The sequence below is a fragment of the Macrotis lagotis genome, chromosome 2 (assembly GCF_037893015.1).
Source record: "Macrotis lagotis isolate mMagLag1 chromosome 2, bilby.v1.9.chrom.fasta, whole genome shotgun sequence".
Taxonomy (NCBI): Eukaryota; Metazoa; Chordata; class Mammalia; order Peramelemorphia; family Peramelidae; genus Macrotis; species Macrotis lagotis.
This window is the reverse complement of record NC_133659.1, coordinates 42581987-42601789: the sequence shown is the minus strand read 5'-3', so window position 1 is coordinate 42601789 and position 19803 is coordinate 42581987. Positions and strand designations below refer to the sequence as shown.

At 42.2% G+C, this 19803-nt stretch overlaps 1 protein-coding gene across 2 annotated transcripts in view; it reads left to right on the top strand.

Moving 5' to 3' along the window:
- The first annotated feature begins 4922 nt into the window (after nucleotides 1-4922).
- Nucleotides 4923-19803, top strand: part of SH3GLB1 (SH3 domain containing GRB2 like, endophilin B1) — a 45546-nt gene continuing 30665 nt past the window's right edge. The window contains exon 1 of one of the 2 annotated variants that reach the window (XM_074221759.1): nucleotides 4923-5066. In XM_074221759.1, the coding sequence (XP_074077860.1) occupies nucleotides 4995-5066 (72 nt within the window). In that variant the 5' untranslated portion in view covers nucleotides 4923-4994. The remainder of the gene's footprint in view (nucleotides 5067-19803) is intronic. The other variant, XM_074221758.1, reaches the window with a different exon arrangement.

Sequence of the window (19803 nt, the reverse complement as noted above, 5' to 3'; positions counted from 1 at the left end):
GGCCCTCACTGAAGCAAAACAATTCTTTTATTCCTACCTAATTAATTTACTATGTCATTCTATTCAGAGGCTATTCCAAACCTTCTCTTCTCTACTCTAGCCTTCCCTTGTCTTCTCTCTCTCAACTGAAGAGGCTGTTCACCACATGCTCCTCCTTTCCCCCCTTCTCTTCAATTCATTCTGAACAGCATCTCCTACCTTCATCCTTAATCAGTCTCTAACAATGAAGTGGGTTGATTCTATCCTCTCCTACTCCCAGAAAACTTCCCCTCAACCTCCCCTCTCTCAAATCTACTTCTATCTACAATTACTTCCCTACAGTCTTTAAGCATACCTAGTCTCCTCAATTCTTAAAAAAAAAAAAAGCAAAACAAAAACAAAAACAAATTCACTAGACATTAAGCTTTCATCCAGTGGGCTCCCCTTTTCAGCAAAACTAAAAAAAGCCACCCAGACTTATTGCTTCCCTTGCCTTTCCTCTCATTCTTCAATATTTTATAATCTGGCATCTGACCTCAAAACTCAACTGAGAGCTTTCTGCAAATTAACCAATAAACTCTAATAGTCTTTCCTTAGCCTTCATCTCATTTGATCTTTTGATACCACTTGGCACCGTTGGCCATCCTCTTCTCCTGGATATTCTGAGATTTCTTTTGTCATTACCATCTCCTGATTTTCCTTCTCGTCTACTCCTTTGCATATCTTTTGCAGTATCATCATTCATACTGTGCCCCTAAACAATAGGTGTTCCCCAAGGTTCTCTCTCCTAGATCACCTATTTCTCTAGAACAATATACACAAATACACAATGTAGAGAAAGACAAAATTAAAAAACAAAACTCAGGTCAAATACAACAGATAATAGTACCAAGTTGTTAATACTGAAGCACTAATCCTTCCTCTCTGTCAATAGGCAGTAACCTACAAAAGTGAAATGTATTCTTTCAGGAATGTTTTTTTGTGGGAGTTTGGGAAATTATATCAAAATGAAATTAATAAAAAAATTTAGTTAGACCACAGTTAACTAAAGGACCTATCAATAGTTACCCTGTGTCTCATCAATGCAATGAGACCAGGGTGAGTAGGGAAAATCAAGTTACTCCTCAGTGATAAAACTATGGGTAGAAGGCAATGCAACAGGAGAGTGAGATGGATCACTTGGTCCTTCTAATTTGATCTTCTAATGTAATTTGTATTAGTATAGAGTCCCCTTTGGACTGGCTCACCCTGAGTCTCAATCTCATTATGGGGCTGGATGTCCAGAAGGCAGCTGACTACTACCCCTCAAAAGGTTCTAGGGGGTAACTTGGTGAGGCTTTTCTTTTGGGGGGGTTCTACCATCATCACTCAAGTCAACAGTGATGGGCTCCCAAATTAACTTGATATCAATTCCTTTTTTTACAAAGGGACATTTGCTAAAGCACTATTCTAATGTAAAACATCCTGAGGGAGGAAGAATGACATAGATCTGCAAAGAACTCAGGTATTTGAAGTTTTTTGCTCATCTCCTGGGGCAAACAAATATTAGATGTCAAGAATAAGGTGTGGGGGTGTGGCAAAGCACTTGGTAAAAAGAATAAGAACATGAAGACATAAGGGAGGTTGTGGGGAGCTTCCTTTGTTCTTATAGCCAGGTTACTTGGCTAGAAGCAATGACAACTTCTGCAGTTCCCCTCCTCATGCATGCTTCTGGGGAACCTGGAGAGATGATGCCTAAAGGGGGCAAGAAACAATTGTATTTTATTGAGACTGTATTTTATTGTAGGCACTTAAAAGTGTAGTTGAAGGGATGATGAAAAATACAGAAAAATTGGCCATTCTTGTGATCTGTCCCATATTAGCTGGATAGAACCTATTTCTAAGAATGACTTTTTATTGTTAGACTGCATCTGACTTATCTAATCAAATTTCTCTAAACATCTGTAGTTGCCCCTAGCCTTTACATTTCCTCTAAAGATCAGTGATTGACCCTGGCCCTCATTCTTCTTTGTATACCTTTCTTTGCAGCTTAAAGGAATTATGGAAGTCACCTGGAGAGAGTGACCTTTCTTAGATCAAGGTCAGGATACTAACCTCCATAATTCGTAGTTTTAGAAGCAGAGAGTTTAACCAATGGAAAGAGCATCGAGTCTTGAATGAGAGATAACTGAGCTTGAATTTTGACTATGTGTCTCTAAAGCTCCCTGGGCCTGAGTTTCTTTATCTGTAGAAAGATGGAGATTGAATTAAATAATCTCTAAAATTCTTCTGTTTCTAATTCTCTTTTATCATTCTCCTTAAGGTGTAACAGTCTCATTTCTTAATTGTATGGGGTAAATATGTGATATGCCCAGGAATTTTCCCGAAATTACTACTTATTAAAAATGTACTTTAGGGGTGGCTACGTAGTGCAGAGGATCGAGCACTGGCCCTGGAGTCAGGAGTAGCTGAGTTCAAATCCGGCCTCAGACAATAATTACCTAGCTGTGTGGCCCTGGGCAAGCCACTTAACCCCATTGCCTTGCAAAAAAAAAAATTAAAAATTGTAAAAAAAAATGTACTTTATAAATCCAGCTCCTGGGCTGGCTGGTCATGACCATTTCCAACTTCATGGAGGGCACCTAGGTGGTGATAGAGCAACAGTCCTGGAGTCATAAGGATTTGAGTTCAAATTCACCTTCAGACACTTGACAATTGTGGTGTAACCTTAGGCAAGTCAATCCTGAATGCCTTAGAATCAGGACCATCTCTAGGGATCCTGATTCATATCTGGCCACTGGACCCAGGTGGTTCTGGAGGAGAAGGGGAGACTGGTCAGTTAGCACAGTATCCCCTCACTCAGATCCAATTCATGTGCTTGTCATGGCATCACCTCCTCGAGATCATGGTCTTCTTCTTCAAGAGAATAAAGGACAAAACATCACACCTCTTGCATCTGTCTCCCCATGTATAGCAAGGTTCCTGCACTTCCTTTATATGAACGAGCTTCTTTTTGTCTGGGTGTCTCCACATAGCTTACTTAATCTGTCAGCCAGTCTTCATGGGGCTTAGTTAGCAGCACGTATTACAAAATAGAATGTTTGGTTAAAACTACAAGGAACTGTCATAGGATAAAAGATAAAGTTATGGTTGGGCTCTAAGGAAAACAAACAACTTCAGTGGAAGGAGATAAGGGAAGCCAGGTCAGGTAGTAACACGTCATCACTGAAACAGGACAGGTTAAAACAAAAGCAACAGCTGATGTCTTCGCAATACCTTAAATTCTGTGAATTACTTTTCCTACATTCTATCATTTGAGCCTCACATGAACCCAGGTCAAATACAACAGACAATTATGGCAGCGAGTGTTCGTGCTTCAGCAGAAATCCTCCCTTTCTGTTAATCAGTAACCTAGAAAAGTGAACCGTACTTTTGGGAATGTGTTTTGTGGGAGGTTTTTTTTGGGGGGGGGAGGAGTTATAACAAAATAAATTTATTAATAAAACGGGACGGCTACTTTAGAAATACCAATTTTAGAGATAAAGAAACTGCAATTCAGAAACATTATTTGCTCCTAATCAAGTAATCCTTGTGAATTTGGCATTGGGGAGGCGCGGAGGGGCCAGGAGGAGGCGGTGTCCCCGCGCTGCGGGGGCCGCCGTGGGGCCGGGCGGCCCGGGGCGACCCCAGGGCCTGGGATGACCGGCCCGTCCGAAGCCCTCGGGGCTGGATTGGCTCGGGGCTGGACGGCCCGACGAAACGGAGCGCGACCAAGTGGCCGCGGGGCCGGTCTCAGGTGCATTTAAAATACTCGAATAACAACTCCAAGTGCCCGTAAGCGGGCTCCGCGGAGAGGCCGCCGGCTCCCGGGCCTGGAAGGCCTCGGCCAGGGCCGGGCCCCGGCTTTGTGAGCCCGCGGACTCGGGCGTCTCCGCGCGGTCCGGCTCCAGCGGCCCGATGGGCATCTGCGTGCCCCACAGGCGGGTCGGCTTGGGCCCCCCGGGGGTCTCCAGGTGACGCTGCCACACACCCGGGCCCCAGCTCTCTCCTCCAGCTCGGGGAGTCAGAGTCCACGGGGGGGCCCCGAACCCCAGGGCAGCCTGGTTCGGGCCTCCGGGCCCAGCCACGTCCCTGCCGCGCCCCGGGCCCGCCCCCTCCGGCCCGCCCCGCCCCGCCCCCTCCGGCCCGCCCCGCCCCCAGCGGCCGCGGCTCCTTCCCAGTCCCGCCCCTCCCCGCCAGGCCCCGCCCCGGCCCCGCCTCCTCCCGGCTGCCCTCCTCCCTACCTCCCCGGCCGCCCCTCCCGGCTGCTCTCCTCGCCCCTCCCCGGCCGGCCCCGCCCCTCCCGGCTGCTCTCCTCGCCCCTCCCCGGACGGCCCCTCCCCTCCCCGCCAGGCCCCGCCCCTCCCGGCTGCCCTCCTCGCTCCCTCCGAGGCGGCGGCTCCGCCCCTCCCCTCCCCGCCAGGCCCCGCCCCCACAGGCCCCGCCCCTGCCGGCTGCCCTCCTGGCTCCCTCCGAGGCGGCGGCTCCGCCCCTCCCCTCCCGGCCCGGCCAGGCCCCTCCCCTCCCCGCCAGGCCCCGCCCCCCACAGGCCCCGCCCCTCCCGGCTGCCCTCCTCGCTCCCTCCCCGGCTCCGCCCCTCCCCGCCAGGCCCCGCCCCCACAGGCCCCGCCCTCCCGGCTGCCCTCCTCGCTCCCTCCGAGGCGGCGGCTCCGCCCCTCCCCGGCTCCGCCCCTCCCCGCCAGGCCCCGCCCCCACAGGCCCCGCCCCTCCCGGCTGCCCTCCTCGCTCCCTCCCCGGCTCCGCCCCTCCCCTCCCCGCCAGGCCCCGCCCCCACAGGCCCCGCCCTCCCGGCTGCCCTCCTCGCTCCCTCCGAGGCGGCGGCTCCGCCCCTCCCCTCCCCGCCAGGCCCCGCCCCCCAGAGGCCCCGCCCCTCCCGGCTGCCCTCCTCGCTCCCTCCGAGGCGGCGGCTCCGCCCGGCTCCGGCTCGGCTCGGCTCGGCTCGGCTCGGCTCGGCTCGGGCCCGGCCCCGGCTGAAGATGAGCATCATGGACTTCAACGTGAAGAAGCTGGCCGCGGACGCGGGCACCTTCCTGAGCCGCGCGGTGCAGGTAGCGCGCGGGCCGGGCCGGGCGGCGAGGCGGGCGGGAGGCCGAGGCCCGCGGCGGCGCGTTCCCCGAGGCCCCGCCTTCGGCGCTGACAGCCGGGCCGGGCCGGGGCCGGGCTGGGGCCGGGCCAGGGCCGGGCCGGGCCGGCAACGGAAGGAGCCGCGGCCTCGCCCTGTTCCTCCGGCCGCGGGCGGCGGGGCCGGGGCGGGGCCTTTCCCGGGTGGCGGCGAGGCCGGGCCGGGCCTCCTGGCTGCCCCCGGGGCCCGGCCGGGCCCGGCCCCCTCGGGGAGGAGGGGTCCCGGCCGCGTCCGGCCTCGGGGCGCCGAGCGGGGCGGGGGGCTGCGGGCCGGGCGGCCTCCGGACCCACGACCTCCTGCTCCGGGCCGGGCCGGGCCAGAACGCCCCGGAAAGCCTCGGGCGGCCCCGCCGGCCCGGGAAAGGCCCCCACACAGCGAGCCCCCGCCCCGGCGGCGCCGCGGCGTCTGGGGGCCCCCCGGGCCCGAGCGGTGGGGCCGAGCTCGGCGCGGCCCCGCGCCCAGCAGTGACCGAGGACTTGGCGAAGCCCCGATTGGGGCCACGGCGCCCTGGTCCTCCCGGGACCCTCTTATAGCCGGTGGCACCGCGTGGCTTTGGCCGCCCCAACGGGCACGGGAACCTCCCCTTTCCTTGGCGGGGGGACCCCCACGACCCTGCCCCAGCCCGGCGTGCACGTCTGTGTGTGTCTCTGGCGGGCATGGGCCACCCGGCCTTCCGGGCTGCCAGCCTCGGTGCCCCTCTGTGTGGGCACCCTCCTTGGCAGCTTGACTCATAGTGACAGACCTTCACTCAGATCAGCAAAGACTGATTAAGGGTTTTTTAGGGCGGGACTCGCTAAGGATGGAAAAAAGTAAAAAAAAAACATTAAAATCCGCCGGGAACTTTCTGCTGGTTTGAAAGTCCGAAGGCGACGCAGATAATGACTATAGATAAGCTCAGGCACGGAACCCAAGCTTAGGATCCCGAGAGTTGGGCTGGAAAAGCCCCTTGAGGATCTGGCCCACCTCCTCATTTTACAGATCTAAAAATGGAGGCCTAGCAGAAAATGACTTGCCCAAAGACTCGCAGGAAGGAAGAGGCAAAAGTGGAACTTAAATCCGAGTCGTCCCACTCTTCCCTTTAAGAATACAAAGCCTCATCATACAGGAAATTTTGAGAAGAGAAGGAATACTTTCCCACTGACCAGTGGCTGTATTTTGAATATCGAAAAGGCTAATTGGACGCGTTGATTCAATAAATCAGAACTCCAAGTGTCCATTAGGTCACTTTGTACATTGGCCAAACCTCTAAGTGCCAAATGCAATGTTAATCTCTGTCTATATTTAATGTTGTCTTTCTCCACATACTCAGTTCCGATTGGAGTGAGTTGACTGTAGAGTGGGTAGCCCAAGGAGACGGGCTGGAATTTACTATCCTAACTTTAGAAGACAGACAGTCAAGTCTGAGAAATGTTGATAGTGTGCTTTTAAAGAATTGGTGATTAAAGGAAATAGGAAAAGAGCTTTTGTGAGCTTGATCTGTGCTCCAGTCTGTTATACCTGGAACAGAGACAATTCTGTAACATTAACTTGGATTTGTCTTTTAAGGAATAATTTTTAAAAGTGTTATTCTAAATCAGTATTAAACAAGTCAGATAGATTTTTTAATATCCCTGAGATCATTACTTTTAAGAGTTAAGAGAGCCTGGGACTGTACCTCATGTGAAATTGAAAATACTATGCTAGATTAGACAAAATGCTTCTTTGTGAAGCTTATTTCAGTTAGTGAATAACTGAGATCTCATTCTATACTTTTATTGACATCAGTAGTCATAGGATTATAGTTTTAGAGGTAGATTGGGCCTTAGAGTCATTTGCCCTATAGTGATGGACTAAGCATAATGAATTGCAATTAAAGCTTGAGAACTATACCAGACCAGATAAATGATAAAAACAGTGGTCAGGAAAAAAACAAATTGTCAGATATCTTAATATTAAGAATTTTCTATTAAAATCAAATAGTTTCTCTTAGTATTTGAAAGAATAAGCAACAAACCAGAATGTGTAAGGAGCTCAGATTTCTTATTTCTTCCTTTATCTGGTACATATTTATTTTAATTTCCTCTGAATAGCATATCTCTTCCATTTGTTCCTGACCACAACAGACTGAAATATGAAATACCCTATCCTTCCTTTTAACATTATTATCCATACTATCAATTTACTGATACAAACTTGAGATCTCTTCTATCCTTGTCTTGAATTGCCATTTAAAGCTCTTAGAAGATTAATGTCAAAATTGGGTCTTATCGTTATTTCTACTATAATACTGAGAAAAGTGCCATGTATGTAATAGTCATTCATTATTAAATTAAAAGACAAAATATATAATTTTCATTTTAGAATCATATCAGCAGACCAGGCTCATGGGATCGCTTAAGGTTGGAGGTCTGAGCTGTAGTGTCTGTACTAGGCAGCCTGGGGAGGAGAACAAGCAGGTTAAACTGGTGTGCTGATCAGCAGTGAGAAGGCTTCTCCACTTCCAGCCTAGGCAAGATCTGTTTCTCAGCCTCCCCTCTATTACAAAAAAGGCACGATAGCAAAAGGATATATGTTCTGCACCCTCATTTCTTGGAAAGATTGATTTGTTTTCAAGATTTCATTCAAATACGTTTACCTTTTCCTCTCCCCCCCCCCCAGTGCTATTACTTTGTATTCATTTTTTAAATTTAATTTTAAATTTATTTTTTCTTAGTTACATGTAAAAATTTATAATGTTCTTTTTTAAAAAATTAATTCTAAATTCTCTTCTCCCCCTCCCTTGAGCAAGCAAGCAATTTGATATAGATTACACAGATGTAGTCACGTAGAACATTTTCATTGTTACATAAAACACCTTGTATATTTTTTATATATTCTTTATATGCATATATGTGTATATATATATATATATGTTGTCTCCACTTTTAAAATGTAAGTTCCTTGAGGGTGAGGATCATTTTTTTTCTTTCTTCCCAGGGCTTGATAACATGATAGGCAGTTAATGTTGATTGATTTACTTGTGCAGCATTACTAGATCTCTACTACATACTATACATTCTGAAGTCAAACTATTCACAAATTCCCTTTGAAAGAAATAGGGCTTTCCATGATTAAAAATTTAAGAAGTATGAGCTTGGTATTTAATATGAGTTCTAATTTTCTGTTGGTCTTTTTAGAAATACTTTCTTCTCTCCTTTTGCCATATACTCCCCCTTTCCTCTTTCAAGACTCCTTGAAAACTCTTCTTTTTCAAGACTATGTCAATAACTTTTCCATTCCTTTGCCATTCTCATGAATAAAATTTTAAAAAAATAGCCCTCATTTATTTAGTGTTTCATATATTTTTGTGTTAGAACATCAGGAGTTAAACACCCACCTCACTCATTGAGTGAAGTCATATAAGCTCAGTATCATATTATCACTAAAAACCATTTTTTATAATTATTTGGTTATTTTGTAATTTACACATGATAATTATTTTTCTGCTAATTTCTTAAAAGGACCAAAATTAATGACCATAAGAGCCTTGCTTTTTACGTTTGCCTTATGAAAGTCTCATTTAAAAAAAATGCTTAATCTTGATATATAACCCAAACTATTTAAGAAAAGTCCAGAGAGAAATTGTACTTACCAAATTTTTGTTCTTAAACTGCAGTTTCCTTAGAATAGGGAATTTCCCCTCTACTGAATACAGAAACCCCTTTATTGATGAAGATCTGCAGTTTTTCCTTTTAGCAAGTTGCCTAGGACACTGAGAAAGATTTTTGCCTGGGATTACCCAGTCAGTATGCTGCAGTGAGAACTTGAGGTGTTCCTCACCTGAGCCTTTCACTTAATAAGCTTTAAAATGGTGACATATAGAGCATTTATTAAGTGCTAATACTTTGCACTAGTATACACTGTGCTAAACAAATACAATCAGGCAAGATAGCCCCTACCCTGAAAGAGTTTACATGCTATTTGGGGAATAACAGCCTCTAAAGGAGATTCAGTATGGTTGGTGAGTGCCTAGATGGGATTATGGAAAGAAGATGGGCACTGTAGAGGGTCAGGAGAGGAGCATGGAGCTGGAGTGAAGAGATCAGGACCTAAACACCCCATGAAATAATCAATGTTCTAATCATCATCTTAAATACTAGTTTATACTGTACACAAAATAAAGATGCTGAAAATTATGAAACTTTCAATTCAACTATATGTTGCTTAAAGACTGATTTATTGATTTAAAAATTAGATATAATCAAGTTATTTAAATAGGAAAAAATGTAGATGATTTTGAAGATGAAGACCTGGGTTACCAAGATGGGCTAAAAGAAAAGTAATATAGAAAATCATATATGTTTAGTACCTATCTAATTATGAGATTAGAAATCTTTGATTTCTAAAAGTAAGTTATATTAGAATTTTCATAGTATCCAGTCTCCAGCAAACTTGGAATTCTTTCAAAACTTAGCCCTTCTTTCATGGAATTGGTAGTAAGTGTTCCTTCCTTCATTAAATGTATTTCTCACTCAACTCCTTCATCCTGAAAAAGCCTTTTTATTTCCTTTTCCTTCTTTTTCTACTCCCTGTAGCCATTATAGGTAGGTATGCTGCTAAAACAATATTTCATTTAGTTTGTATAGGGGAATAAATCAACATTGTTTTAGTTACTTAATCTAACCTTTTTTCACTATGAAATAATAACAGGAAACAAAGAGTTTAATTCTTGGTACTTTTATATTCATGATTTCATCAGTGTGTAGCTTATTACACCATTGCAATCAATCAGTAAACATTTAATAAGTGCTTTCTATTTGCTTGAGGGCCATTCTTTAACCTGTGTCTTTCCCATTATGTTACACATAATCAACCTAACACTCTGAGGGCCTGTACCTGGTTCCTTTGGAATTTGGGGGCTAACATTATAGCAGTTGAGCTGACCATATATCTTATTTTTGTTTCATGACCAGGTTATCTCCTTTTCTCTTGATACCCTGAATGTCATTTTTTAATATGCAAGTCATTATTGGTAATGGACTGCAATGTCCTTGTGCTAGGCAGGCATCTTTGCATTGCCTTTGGGCATTATTACTTGACTAAGAAGTTTTGTGTTTCTTTACCTTATAACTTAATGGGAAGAAAATTTTTAAGTAATGCAGAAGAGTGGAGTTTATTTTTTTCAGAATGGATAGGTCAGAGTGATATGCAACTAAGGCAGGCAGTGTGTTGAGTGAATTTTATGTTTTTACATGTAGTTTAGATGTTAGTCACTAAAGATACACCATAAACTGAATTAAATTGAATTGAAATGAGATGATACTGTTTTAGATATGGAGGAGATGGTGGACTTTATCTAGTATACTTATTCGCTTTATAGAGGAGAACCAAGGAGGTGATGTCATTACCCAGAGCCATCTAGGTAGTGGCAGATCTAGAGCCCTCCCCAGGTTCACTTTTCTAGAAACAAAACACTTCTGATTGCAGATAATTTGTAAAGATTTCCACAAATCCATACCGATTGCTGTTACAAAAGTTCAAATTTCTTTTTAACTTCATTGGCTCATTGACATGGACTTGGTCCCAGAAAATGGTAGATTGTAGTATGTCTGTCTGTCTTAATCCTGTGCTACTCCTGTCCAGGTCCCCACGTACCCAACATGCTGGGATATTTTCACTTAACTGCAATATGTATGGAGTGTACACCTGTTGCTTCTCATTCCGTGACCAGACTACCTTCTTTTCTGATACATTTCTTTGACTTAAACTGCTTCTATGTACTATTCCTGTTCATCTATTTGTGGATAGAGTGTCACTTTCCTTTTCAGTGATCATAATTGTGTGAACTTTTGAATAATCTAATCTCCTTGATTCATAGCCATATCTTTACCAAACAATTGGTTTGAGAAAAATGGGCATTTCAGGGAGAAGTTTTTTAAGAGTGATATGCGACTAAGGCAGGTATGTGTGGAGTGAATTTTATGTTTCTGCATATAATTTTAGATATTAGTAATTAAAGACACATCATAAACTGAGTCCATAATTGACAGTGCTTCAGTTGAATTTGTTTTCTTATTCTCAATTCTGGACCCAGTTCCCTGGTTCCTCTATAATCCATTCAAGATAAGATGCACTGACAGACTAGTGCCTCTGGTATAAGGTCTTGCTGAGCCTTTTCAAGGTTGCTCATCCACTTTTGTGACTCCACACTGAACTTTGATCTATGGCTTCAAGAAACTATAGCTTGCAGAGAGACCACACCCAGTAAGCCATTTTAGCAGATGCATTTAACCAGATTGAGGGTGACCAACTGTCCTCCAACCTATTGGTGAGTTGGGGGATATCTGCTTCACAATACGAAGACCCTCCAGTCAAATGGGGAGATGAAAAACAGCTTGTTCCAGTGGCCATTGAAGCAGCTGAAGCAGGGGCTGCAGAATGCTTAGAGCTTGATTGGACATTGAAGACACCAAGGTCATTCACAGCATCCTGGGACACCCAGTCCTCTTGTTTTTTGTCTGGATGCTTGACTTCAGTGACTCCAGAAAAGAGAGTGAGGCTGACAACTTTGGACAACTCTTCCTCATTTCAATCCATTTCAGGCATAAGCAAGACGGCATTGGTTCTCATCAAAAATGAAGGACCAAACAACAGCAGCAACTGATAGACAAAGATATCATAGTCTGGACAAGAGACTAGGTATTATTTGGATAGTCAGATCAATTCTTAGTGTTTTTAGATCTCATTTAGGGAGATCTGGAGAATTTCAGAACTTGCAGTCAGTGAAATATCATTTGTAAACAACTATCTGGAGGACTTCACTTTCTGTAAGGAAAGACTCTTTCTTATGGGCCTCTATGATAGTGACGAACACCTTTGGCAGACATCTCCTTTGTTTTATGCTCAATTTGGAATAAATAATCAATGAATCATCCCATAGTATTATCTCTCTATCTGTTCAGGAATCCTTTATGATTTTAAAATATATATATAAAAGATACCTAGTTGAAAAAGAGCAATAAGGGGCGGCTAGGTGGCACAGTAGATAAAGCACTGGCCTTGGAGTCAGGAGTACCTGGGTTCAAATCCAGTCTCAGACACCTAGCTGTGTGGCCTTGGGCAAGCCACTTAACCCCATTTGCCTTGCAAAAACCTAAAAAAAAAAAGCAATAGATTTTTTTTGCTTTACTAAACCAAATGCTTTTTGATATCTAAATAGTGAGATCTTGCGTTTTTTTTCCTGCTATCATTAAAAGAAGGTTTAATGACTTGGAAAAAATTGAACTGATTAACAGAATAGCCCCCTGTTTCCTATGGTCTAAAATAGTTGTCAAAGTGAACTGTTTCTTGTTTTGTTTTTGTCCAAATTTAGAGAATGTTGGATTGGGTTTTTAATGTCTTTGATATAATTTAGTATCATTGTAGGTTTTTTTTTTAAAAAAGAATACCAGACAGACCTGATATATTAATTTAATTTTTAGCACAAAAGATATATTGGCAGAGATAGGAAGGAAGGTGATTAATTAATTATTTTACAGAAGGGGGTCACCATGGAATCATTTTAAATAGTGACCACCTCAGGGCATTTAAAAATAGGCTTCTGTTTATTGAAAAAATCAGCTTAAACTCATAGACTCTCAGTCCTAGAAGGATACCTTAGAGGTCATCTAGTTCACTTTCCTACCCAATGCAAGAAAATAAGATTGTTGGGTTAAACTGCTTGATGAAAATAGCCATTTAAAAACAACTATTTATTTTTTGACTTAACAAAGGTACTTTCATTCCCTAAATACATTCATTCTGCAGAAGAGATTGTTTATCATAGTAAAAAAGAATTGTTTTAATATCAAAACATTTATTGCTAAAGTAATTTTTACATATAAAAATGAAAAAGATTTGGATCTCATATAGAGTAAAATATGGTGTGAGGGGGAAAATGGGTGCCTCAAGTGGATGGCAGAATCACAGGTTTAGAGATGAAAGGGACCTTAGAGGTCATCTTCCAGAAAAGTTTAACAGTTTTCCCAATATCACTCATATACTATAGGCCAGACCAAGAATGCAAACAGAATCCTGACTACTCTTTCCACTATATCACACTACCTCCTTATGATTGTATTGAATATTACTTTTCTATAAGAGAAAAAATAAGAATTTAGAGGTCTGTGAGAAGATGTATAAACAGATGTGGAACAAGGAAAAGAATATAAATCATGACTCCAGTGGATTTATTTGCCAAAGACTAAGTTTAAGTTTTAGTCTCAAGCCAGTGAGAAGCCATTTCTTAATGTTTTTTCTCAACTAGAAGGTGCTCCTTGAGTGGTTAATGATGTTCTGCCTTTCTCTTCCATTCCACTGACAGCTTTTGAAGAAGGGGCTTCATGATCAAACCTACATGCTCCCACCATGGGAGCTTTTCTTCATGTGGATTGAGATTGCTTCTAATAATATAGATTATATCTTGTCCATGCTTGCCAATGCCATGGCACTCATCTTTGCCCTCCTTCAAACATCAACATTGGATGTCCATCCAGCTTTCTTGACATTGCAAGGCTTTCAGGGGAGCATGGATAGGCCACTACTTCTCCTCTTCTTCATTATGTGACCAACTGGCAATTCTTAATAAAATGTAACTTGGAGCTCCTTTCTCCTTGGCTTCTTCCTAACTCTTTGTGATGTGTCAAAGTCTCATCACAACCACCATGCCTTTCTCTGTTATCCTTGGAGTGAATCTCACTATCAGTTCTTCTGTAGAAGGGCCAGTGCTTTGGACGCTACATAAAAATTCTGTTATAGAAGGGAGATCTGAAGGTAGGAAGACCACAGAGAACTTTACTGCAAAAATCTAGGCCTGAATGACCTCAGCAATAGCAAGGAGAGAGCCAGGAGTGTAGATAGGGTAGGTAGATGCAAATGATCCTATGGGTCAGAACTGATGAGGTGTGTTGATGAATTAGAGACAGTAAGCATCAAAGCTCACTTTGAGGAGTCAGGCAGGGTTATTTGGATAGGAATGTCCTAGACAGAATAGGGAAGGAAGAGAATATCTGAGGGTTAAGATAAGCCCATTCTGGGAAAAGATGAAATGTCATTGGGACTTCCAGTAGAGAGTTGGTGAGAAATGGTCTTAGACTGGGTCTTAGGAGAGTAGGTGTTTTGGAGCTCTACCTTAAAAGACGGCTATGATTTTGAGGGTTGACTGTGGTAGGGTGGGAAGGAGGGAGAGGATGATGATTATTACTGTTCCAGATAGAGGCCCTAAGAGGAGCAGGGAAGAGAGCACCAGCTGGAATTAGGATTCAAATCTGGTCTCAGAAACATCTAACTGGATGACCCTGGCAAGTCACTTCACTCTGCTCACTTCAGTTTCCTCATCAGGCAAATGAGCTGTAGAAGGAAACGACACAAAGCCCTCCAGTGTCTCCACCAAGAATATCCCAAAAGGAGTCATGGAAAGTCAGACATGACTGAGCCAGCTAAACACTCAAGGGGACAGCACAGCAGAAATGTGAAGATCAGAGCGTGTGTGTGTGTGTGTGTGTGTGTGTGTGTGTGTATTCTGAGACAGAGCAAGAAATATGTGCCCAAGGACTTGTCAGTCAGTAAACATTGACTAAGTGGATTTATCATGTTCCAATAACATGGGGAGCTCTAAGGATACAGAGACTGTCCTCAAGGAGTCCCCAGTTTTCTAGGAGAGACAACAGGCAGACACATGTGTGTGGACAAGTTCCATCCATGAGATGGAAAGAGATACATGAGAAATAATGAAAGGAAGAAAGACCCTAAAGTAGCAATAGCTAAACTTATACAGCCGGTACAAAGAATTTGACCCTGGAAAGTGGTCAAATTATTATTATCACCAACACCTCACACCCTTTACCAAGATAAGATCCAAATGGTTACAGGACATAGACATAAAAAACAATACTATAAGCAAATTAGAAGACAAGGACTAGTCTACCTGTCAGATCTATGGAAAGGGGAACAGTTTATGACTAAGGAAGAGTTGGAGAACATCACCAAAATCCAATTAGATGATTTCAATTACGTTAAATTAAAAAGTTTTTGCACAGATAAAACCAATGTAACCAAGATCAAAAGAAATGTAGTAAATTGGGAAACTATTTACTACTAATGCTTCTGACAAAGGACTCATTTCTAAAATATACAGAGAACTGAGTCATATTTTTAAAACAAAAAGCCACTCCCCAATTGACAAATGGTCAAAGCATATGCAAAGGCAATTTACAGATGAGGAGATCAAAGTAATCTATAGCCATGTGAAAAAAATGCTCTAAATCATTAATTATTAGAGAAATGCAAATTAAAGCTTCTCTGAGGTACCACCTCACACCTCTCAGATTGGCAAGTATGACCAGGAAGGATAATGATCATTGTTGGAAGGGATGTGGGAAATCTGGGACACTGGTACACTGTTGGCGGAGCTGTGAACTCATCCAACCCTTCTGGAGAGCTATTTGGAACTATGCCCAAAGGGCAACAAAAATGTGCATACCCTTTGACCCAGCAATACCACTACTGGGTCTATACCCTGAAGAGATGAGGAAAAAGGGTAAAAGCATTACTTGTACAAAAATATTTATAGCAGCCCTGTTTGTGGTGGCAAAGAGCTGGAAATCCAGTAAATGTCCTTCAATTGGGGAATGGCTTATCAAACTGTGGTATATGTATGTCATGGAACACTATTGTTCTATTAGAAACCAGGAGGGATGGGATTTCAGGGAAGCCTGGAAGGATTTGCATGAACTGATGCTGAGTGAGATGAGCAGAACCAGAAAAACACTGTACACCCTAACAGCAATATGGGGGTGATGTTCAACCTTGAAGGACTTGCTCATTCCATCAGGGCAACAATTGGGAACAATTTTGGGCTGTCTGCAAAGGAGAGTGCCATCTGTATCCAGATAAGGAGCTGTGGAGTTTGAATAAAGTGCAAGGACTATTCCCTTTAATTTAGAAAAAAGAAAAAAACAGATGGCTTATTGTCTGATCTTGTTACTTCTTAGACTTCTCTTCTCTTTAAGGATATGATTTCTCTCTCATCACACCCAATTTGGATCAAGGTACAACATGGAAACAAAGTAAAGACTGACAGAGAGTTCTCTGTGGGGTGGGGGGAGCAAGATTGGGGGAAAAATGTAAAACTCGAATAATATCTTTAATAAAAATAAATTTAAATTAAAAAAAGAAAGTGAAGGTGACATTAAAAACAAAAGATATCAATATAAATTTTACATAAAAACAGTTTAATCTCCTCTATTTTTTGAATGTTTGTTCTCTCTTATATGAAGAGAAAATATTTATGTAGTATACCTGTAGAAAAAAGAAATTATAGTGCTTGGTATAACTTAGTGAACATAAATATGTAAAAATCACATTGTTTTTTCTTTTATAAAATTTATTTTTCTTTCATTTGTAACTTAGTGCCTCTCTGACATAGAATGTCACTGAGGAATAAACCTCTTCTATCATAATACGATTGTTTTAAATGTTAAGATACATGGGCTTAAAAGGGTTTATGTATTAAAGAGATAATCTTAACTTTCTGGAAAAAAGCTGAGATGATCTCAAGAAGTTCAATATGTGACCAAATAATAAGGGTGGGAACAAGACAGTGACTCTAGATTCATATAAGAAGTATAGAAAGACTACTTACTACTGCTGGTAGAATCTAAATGTTAAGCTATGAGTATGCCATAAAAGAGTCAATGGCTGCTTGGGTCAGCCAAGACAGATGGTTATGATACTTTTATTTTTCCCCTTCCATTTCAGGAAGGGTGAATTTCTCTCCAAAGCTTATTCCCATTTTTTACTGTTATTTATATTTTCTCTCTAATTTGTTTGGAATATGCAATTACCTTTACAAAGTGACTGGGCATAATAGATCTCTGTTTTATTATTTGTGAATTGAGAATTGTAAAGGAAAAACAACAAATAGTTCTGGTATACAGGCAAAAGTGAAAGTACATGCTATTTTGTCAGGGTTCAGTCTTGACTGGGAGCGCCTAATATATAAAAGAAAGACTTATTTATAGTTAATATTTTTATAAACATAACCAAACAAGCCATGTGAACTCATTATTGCCATAATTCAGTTTAAAAAGTGTCCTTAGGGGAAAGAGGCTTATTAAATAAGAGAATGTTTTGGAAAAAAATTATTATTATCATCCCCATCCTATTATTATCCCCATTCATGATGAGGCATGACTTGCAGGTCAAGGGACTTGCCCAGGGTCACCCAGCTACAAAATGACCAAGGCTGCGTTTAAATGTAGGTTTTCCTGATTTCAAGCCTGGCCCTCTCTCCCCAGCACCACCTAGCTGAGACCTTAAAGGGGTTGGAAAAGGCTTAAAAGATGGGATTTTATATGGGTTTCACTTAAAGGAAACCAGGAGATTGAAGTGAGGAAGGAGATCTGTAGGAAGGAGGACAGCCAGAGAGATGGACTGTGTGTTTTTGTGAATCATCCTGAAGACAGCATCACTGGATGGAAAAGTACATGGCAGGGGGATGCAAGACTGGAAATGGAGAGGGGGGAAGTGATGCAGGACTTGAAGTACTAAACAGAGGATTTGTATTTAATCCTGGAGAAGATAGGGAGCCACTGGAGTTTATTGAGTGGGGGGATGAAAAATCACTGTCACAGACTGTGGAGAGATTTGAGGAAGGCCCACTCTCCATAGTAGTCCAGGCATGAGATAATGAGAGTCTGCACCAGGGTGGTAGCAGGGTCAGAGGAGAGAGGGGGTACACGAAGACTTCTATATGCTGAATATGTGATCTCTTTGATGTAGAAGGTTCAGATTGCAGTCCTACCTTCTCATTCTCCTCTCACAAATCTTGTGTTTTTAAACCCAGGTGAGGTCAGTGAGGCTTTAAGGCTGACCTGTCACTCTTCTCTCTCACTACACAACTCTTCCTTTTCTGATCCTTGATTCACTCGGTGATTTTCCTTTCTCCACACCCTTCTCACCCCCCCTCCTTTTTTTTTTAACAGATGAGGAAATTGAAATATTAAGAGTCTGGCCTCAGGTTACCCAAGGCTACTCCATGATTCAAGCCCAATTGCCCTAGCTTTGAGACTCTCCAGCAGAGCCTTGGTTTTCCTGTATCTTTTGGTCTTTGAACTGAAATTCATTTTCATTACCTTTCCTTATTTCTGTCTTAGGTGTGAGCATTTTCTCTCCCTTATAAAGTTAAGTTAATCAATGAGATATAGATCCTTGCCCATCTACTTAGGATGGATCCATCCACTCATCTTTTTAAATAACTCCCCTCCTTTTCTTTTGTCCTTATGGGAATCTTGTTTTTCTTTGACCACACAAATCCCAAAGTCACAGAATAAGGGCATCTTTTAGGAAATTACCACTAGTTATAAAAATTGGTATAAATACCATTGGTAGATTCAACTCCATATCATTTCAATTCATTATTCTTTTATTAAATACCTTTATGCTGTGTTCTTATTGTGATTGTGTGTGTTTGTGTGTGTGTGTGGTGCTTGTTTAGAGAGAAATCGCTTTGGGAGAGTATAAACCAATCTGATTTTGTTTTATCTTCTTTTTATGTTCTCTTCCTCAGGTTCTCAGTCTAATAGTTATGGTTTTTAATACTCCTAAGGTTCTTTTCTTTTTATACAGTGCTTTCAACATGTATTAATTCATTTAATCTTCAAAGTGTCTTTGTTATCTGAATAGGTGTGTTATTTCTGTTTTATCAACAAGGAAACTAAAACTCAAGAGGGGGTTAAATTACATGTACAAGGTTATGCAGGTGAAGTAGTGTCAGATTGGGAATCTGGCCCCAGGCTTCTGATTTCTAGAAGATCTGGGTGGGAATCAACTGACCTCCTTTAATCCACTGGGACAGAAGCTTTTTCTCCTTATCTACCACTCTCTTTTTTGTTACTAAGTGATTTTGCATATAATGAAGGACAACTCAGTCTGTACCTTCTTGAAAATCAAGTGTAGAGTAGTTAGCTAGGTTGATTTCCCTATCCATATTGATAAACTTTATGGAAAGAGAAAAACTGTCAGATTTCTTGGACTATAAAGTATTTTCATCTTGACTTCTTTTCAAATGAACCCAGTGGCTTTTTGAATATAGGTGTAATTTTTTTAAAAAATTATTAATGGTCATTTTCAATTAAGAAAATATCACTATTTCTATACCAACCCCTAATAATCATGAATTTAGTTTTTAAACTGAGTATAATTTCTAGAATATAAAAATATAAATTTCAGTTAATCCTGGAAGTGGGAAGAAGCATCAGTAGTCTTAAATTCCCAAACACTGTCCAGCAGCCTAGGATAGTACGCTGCCCAATCTGGGGCAAAGGCATTCTACCTTTCCTAATCCCTTTAAAAACTTCTGTGGTAGTGGGTCCCAAAATGGTATAATAAGGAATTAGAAGATTCCAAGCTCTGATACTAGATAGATTCAAAGGACTGTATATAAGGTATAAAGAAGGGTGGTTTTGAGCCTGGCTATGTATATACTCCAAATGTCTTAAAAAGTATTTTATCATTTTAAATGAAGTTTAGTTATTTAAAAATATTTAATTAAGTTCTGATTTCTTTAAGTTTGTTTGAATAAAAATGTGCTTTATCATTATTGAATAACCATTTGCCATAAAATGTACCCACAACCATTGATGAAATGAACCACACTTATCTGTGGT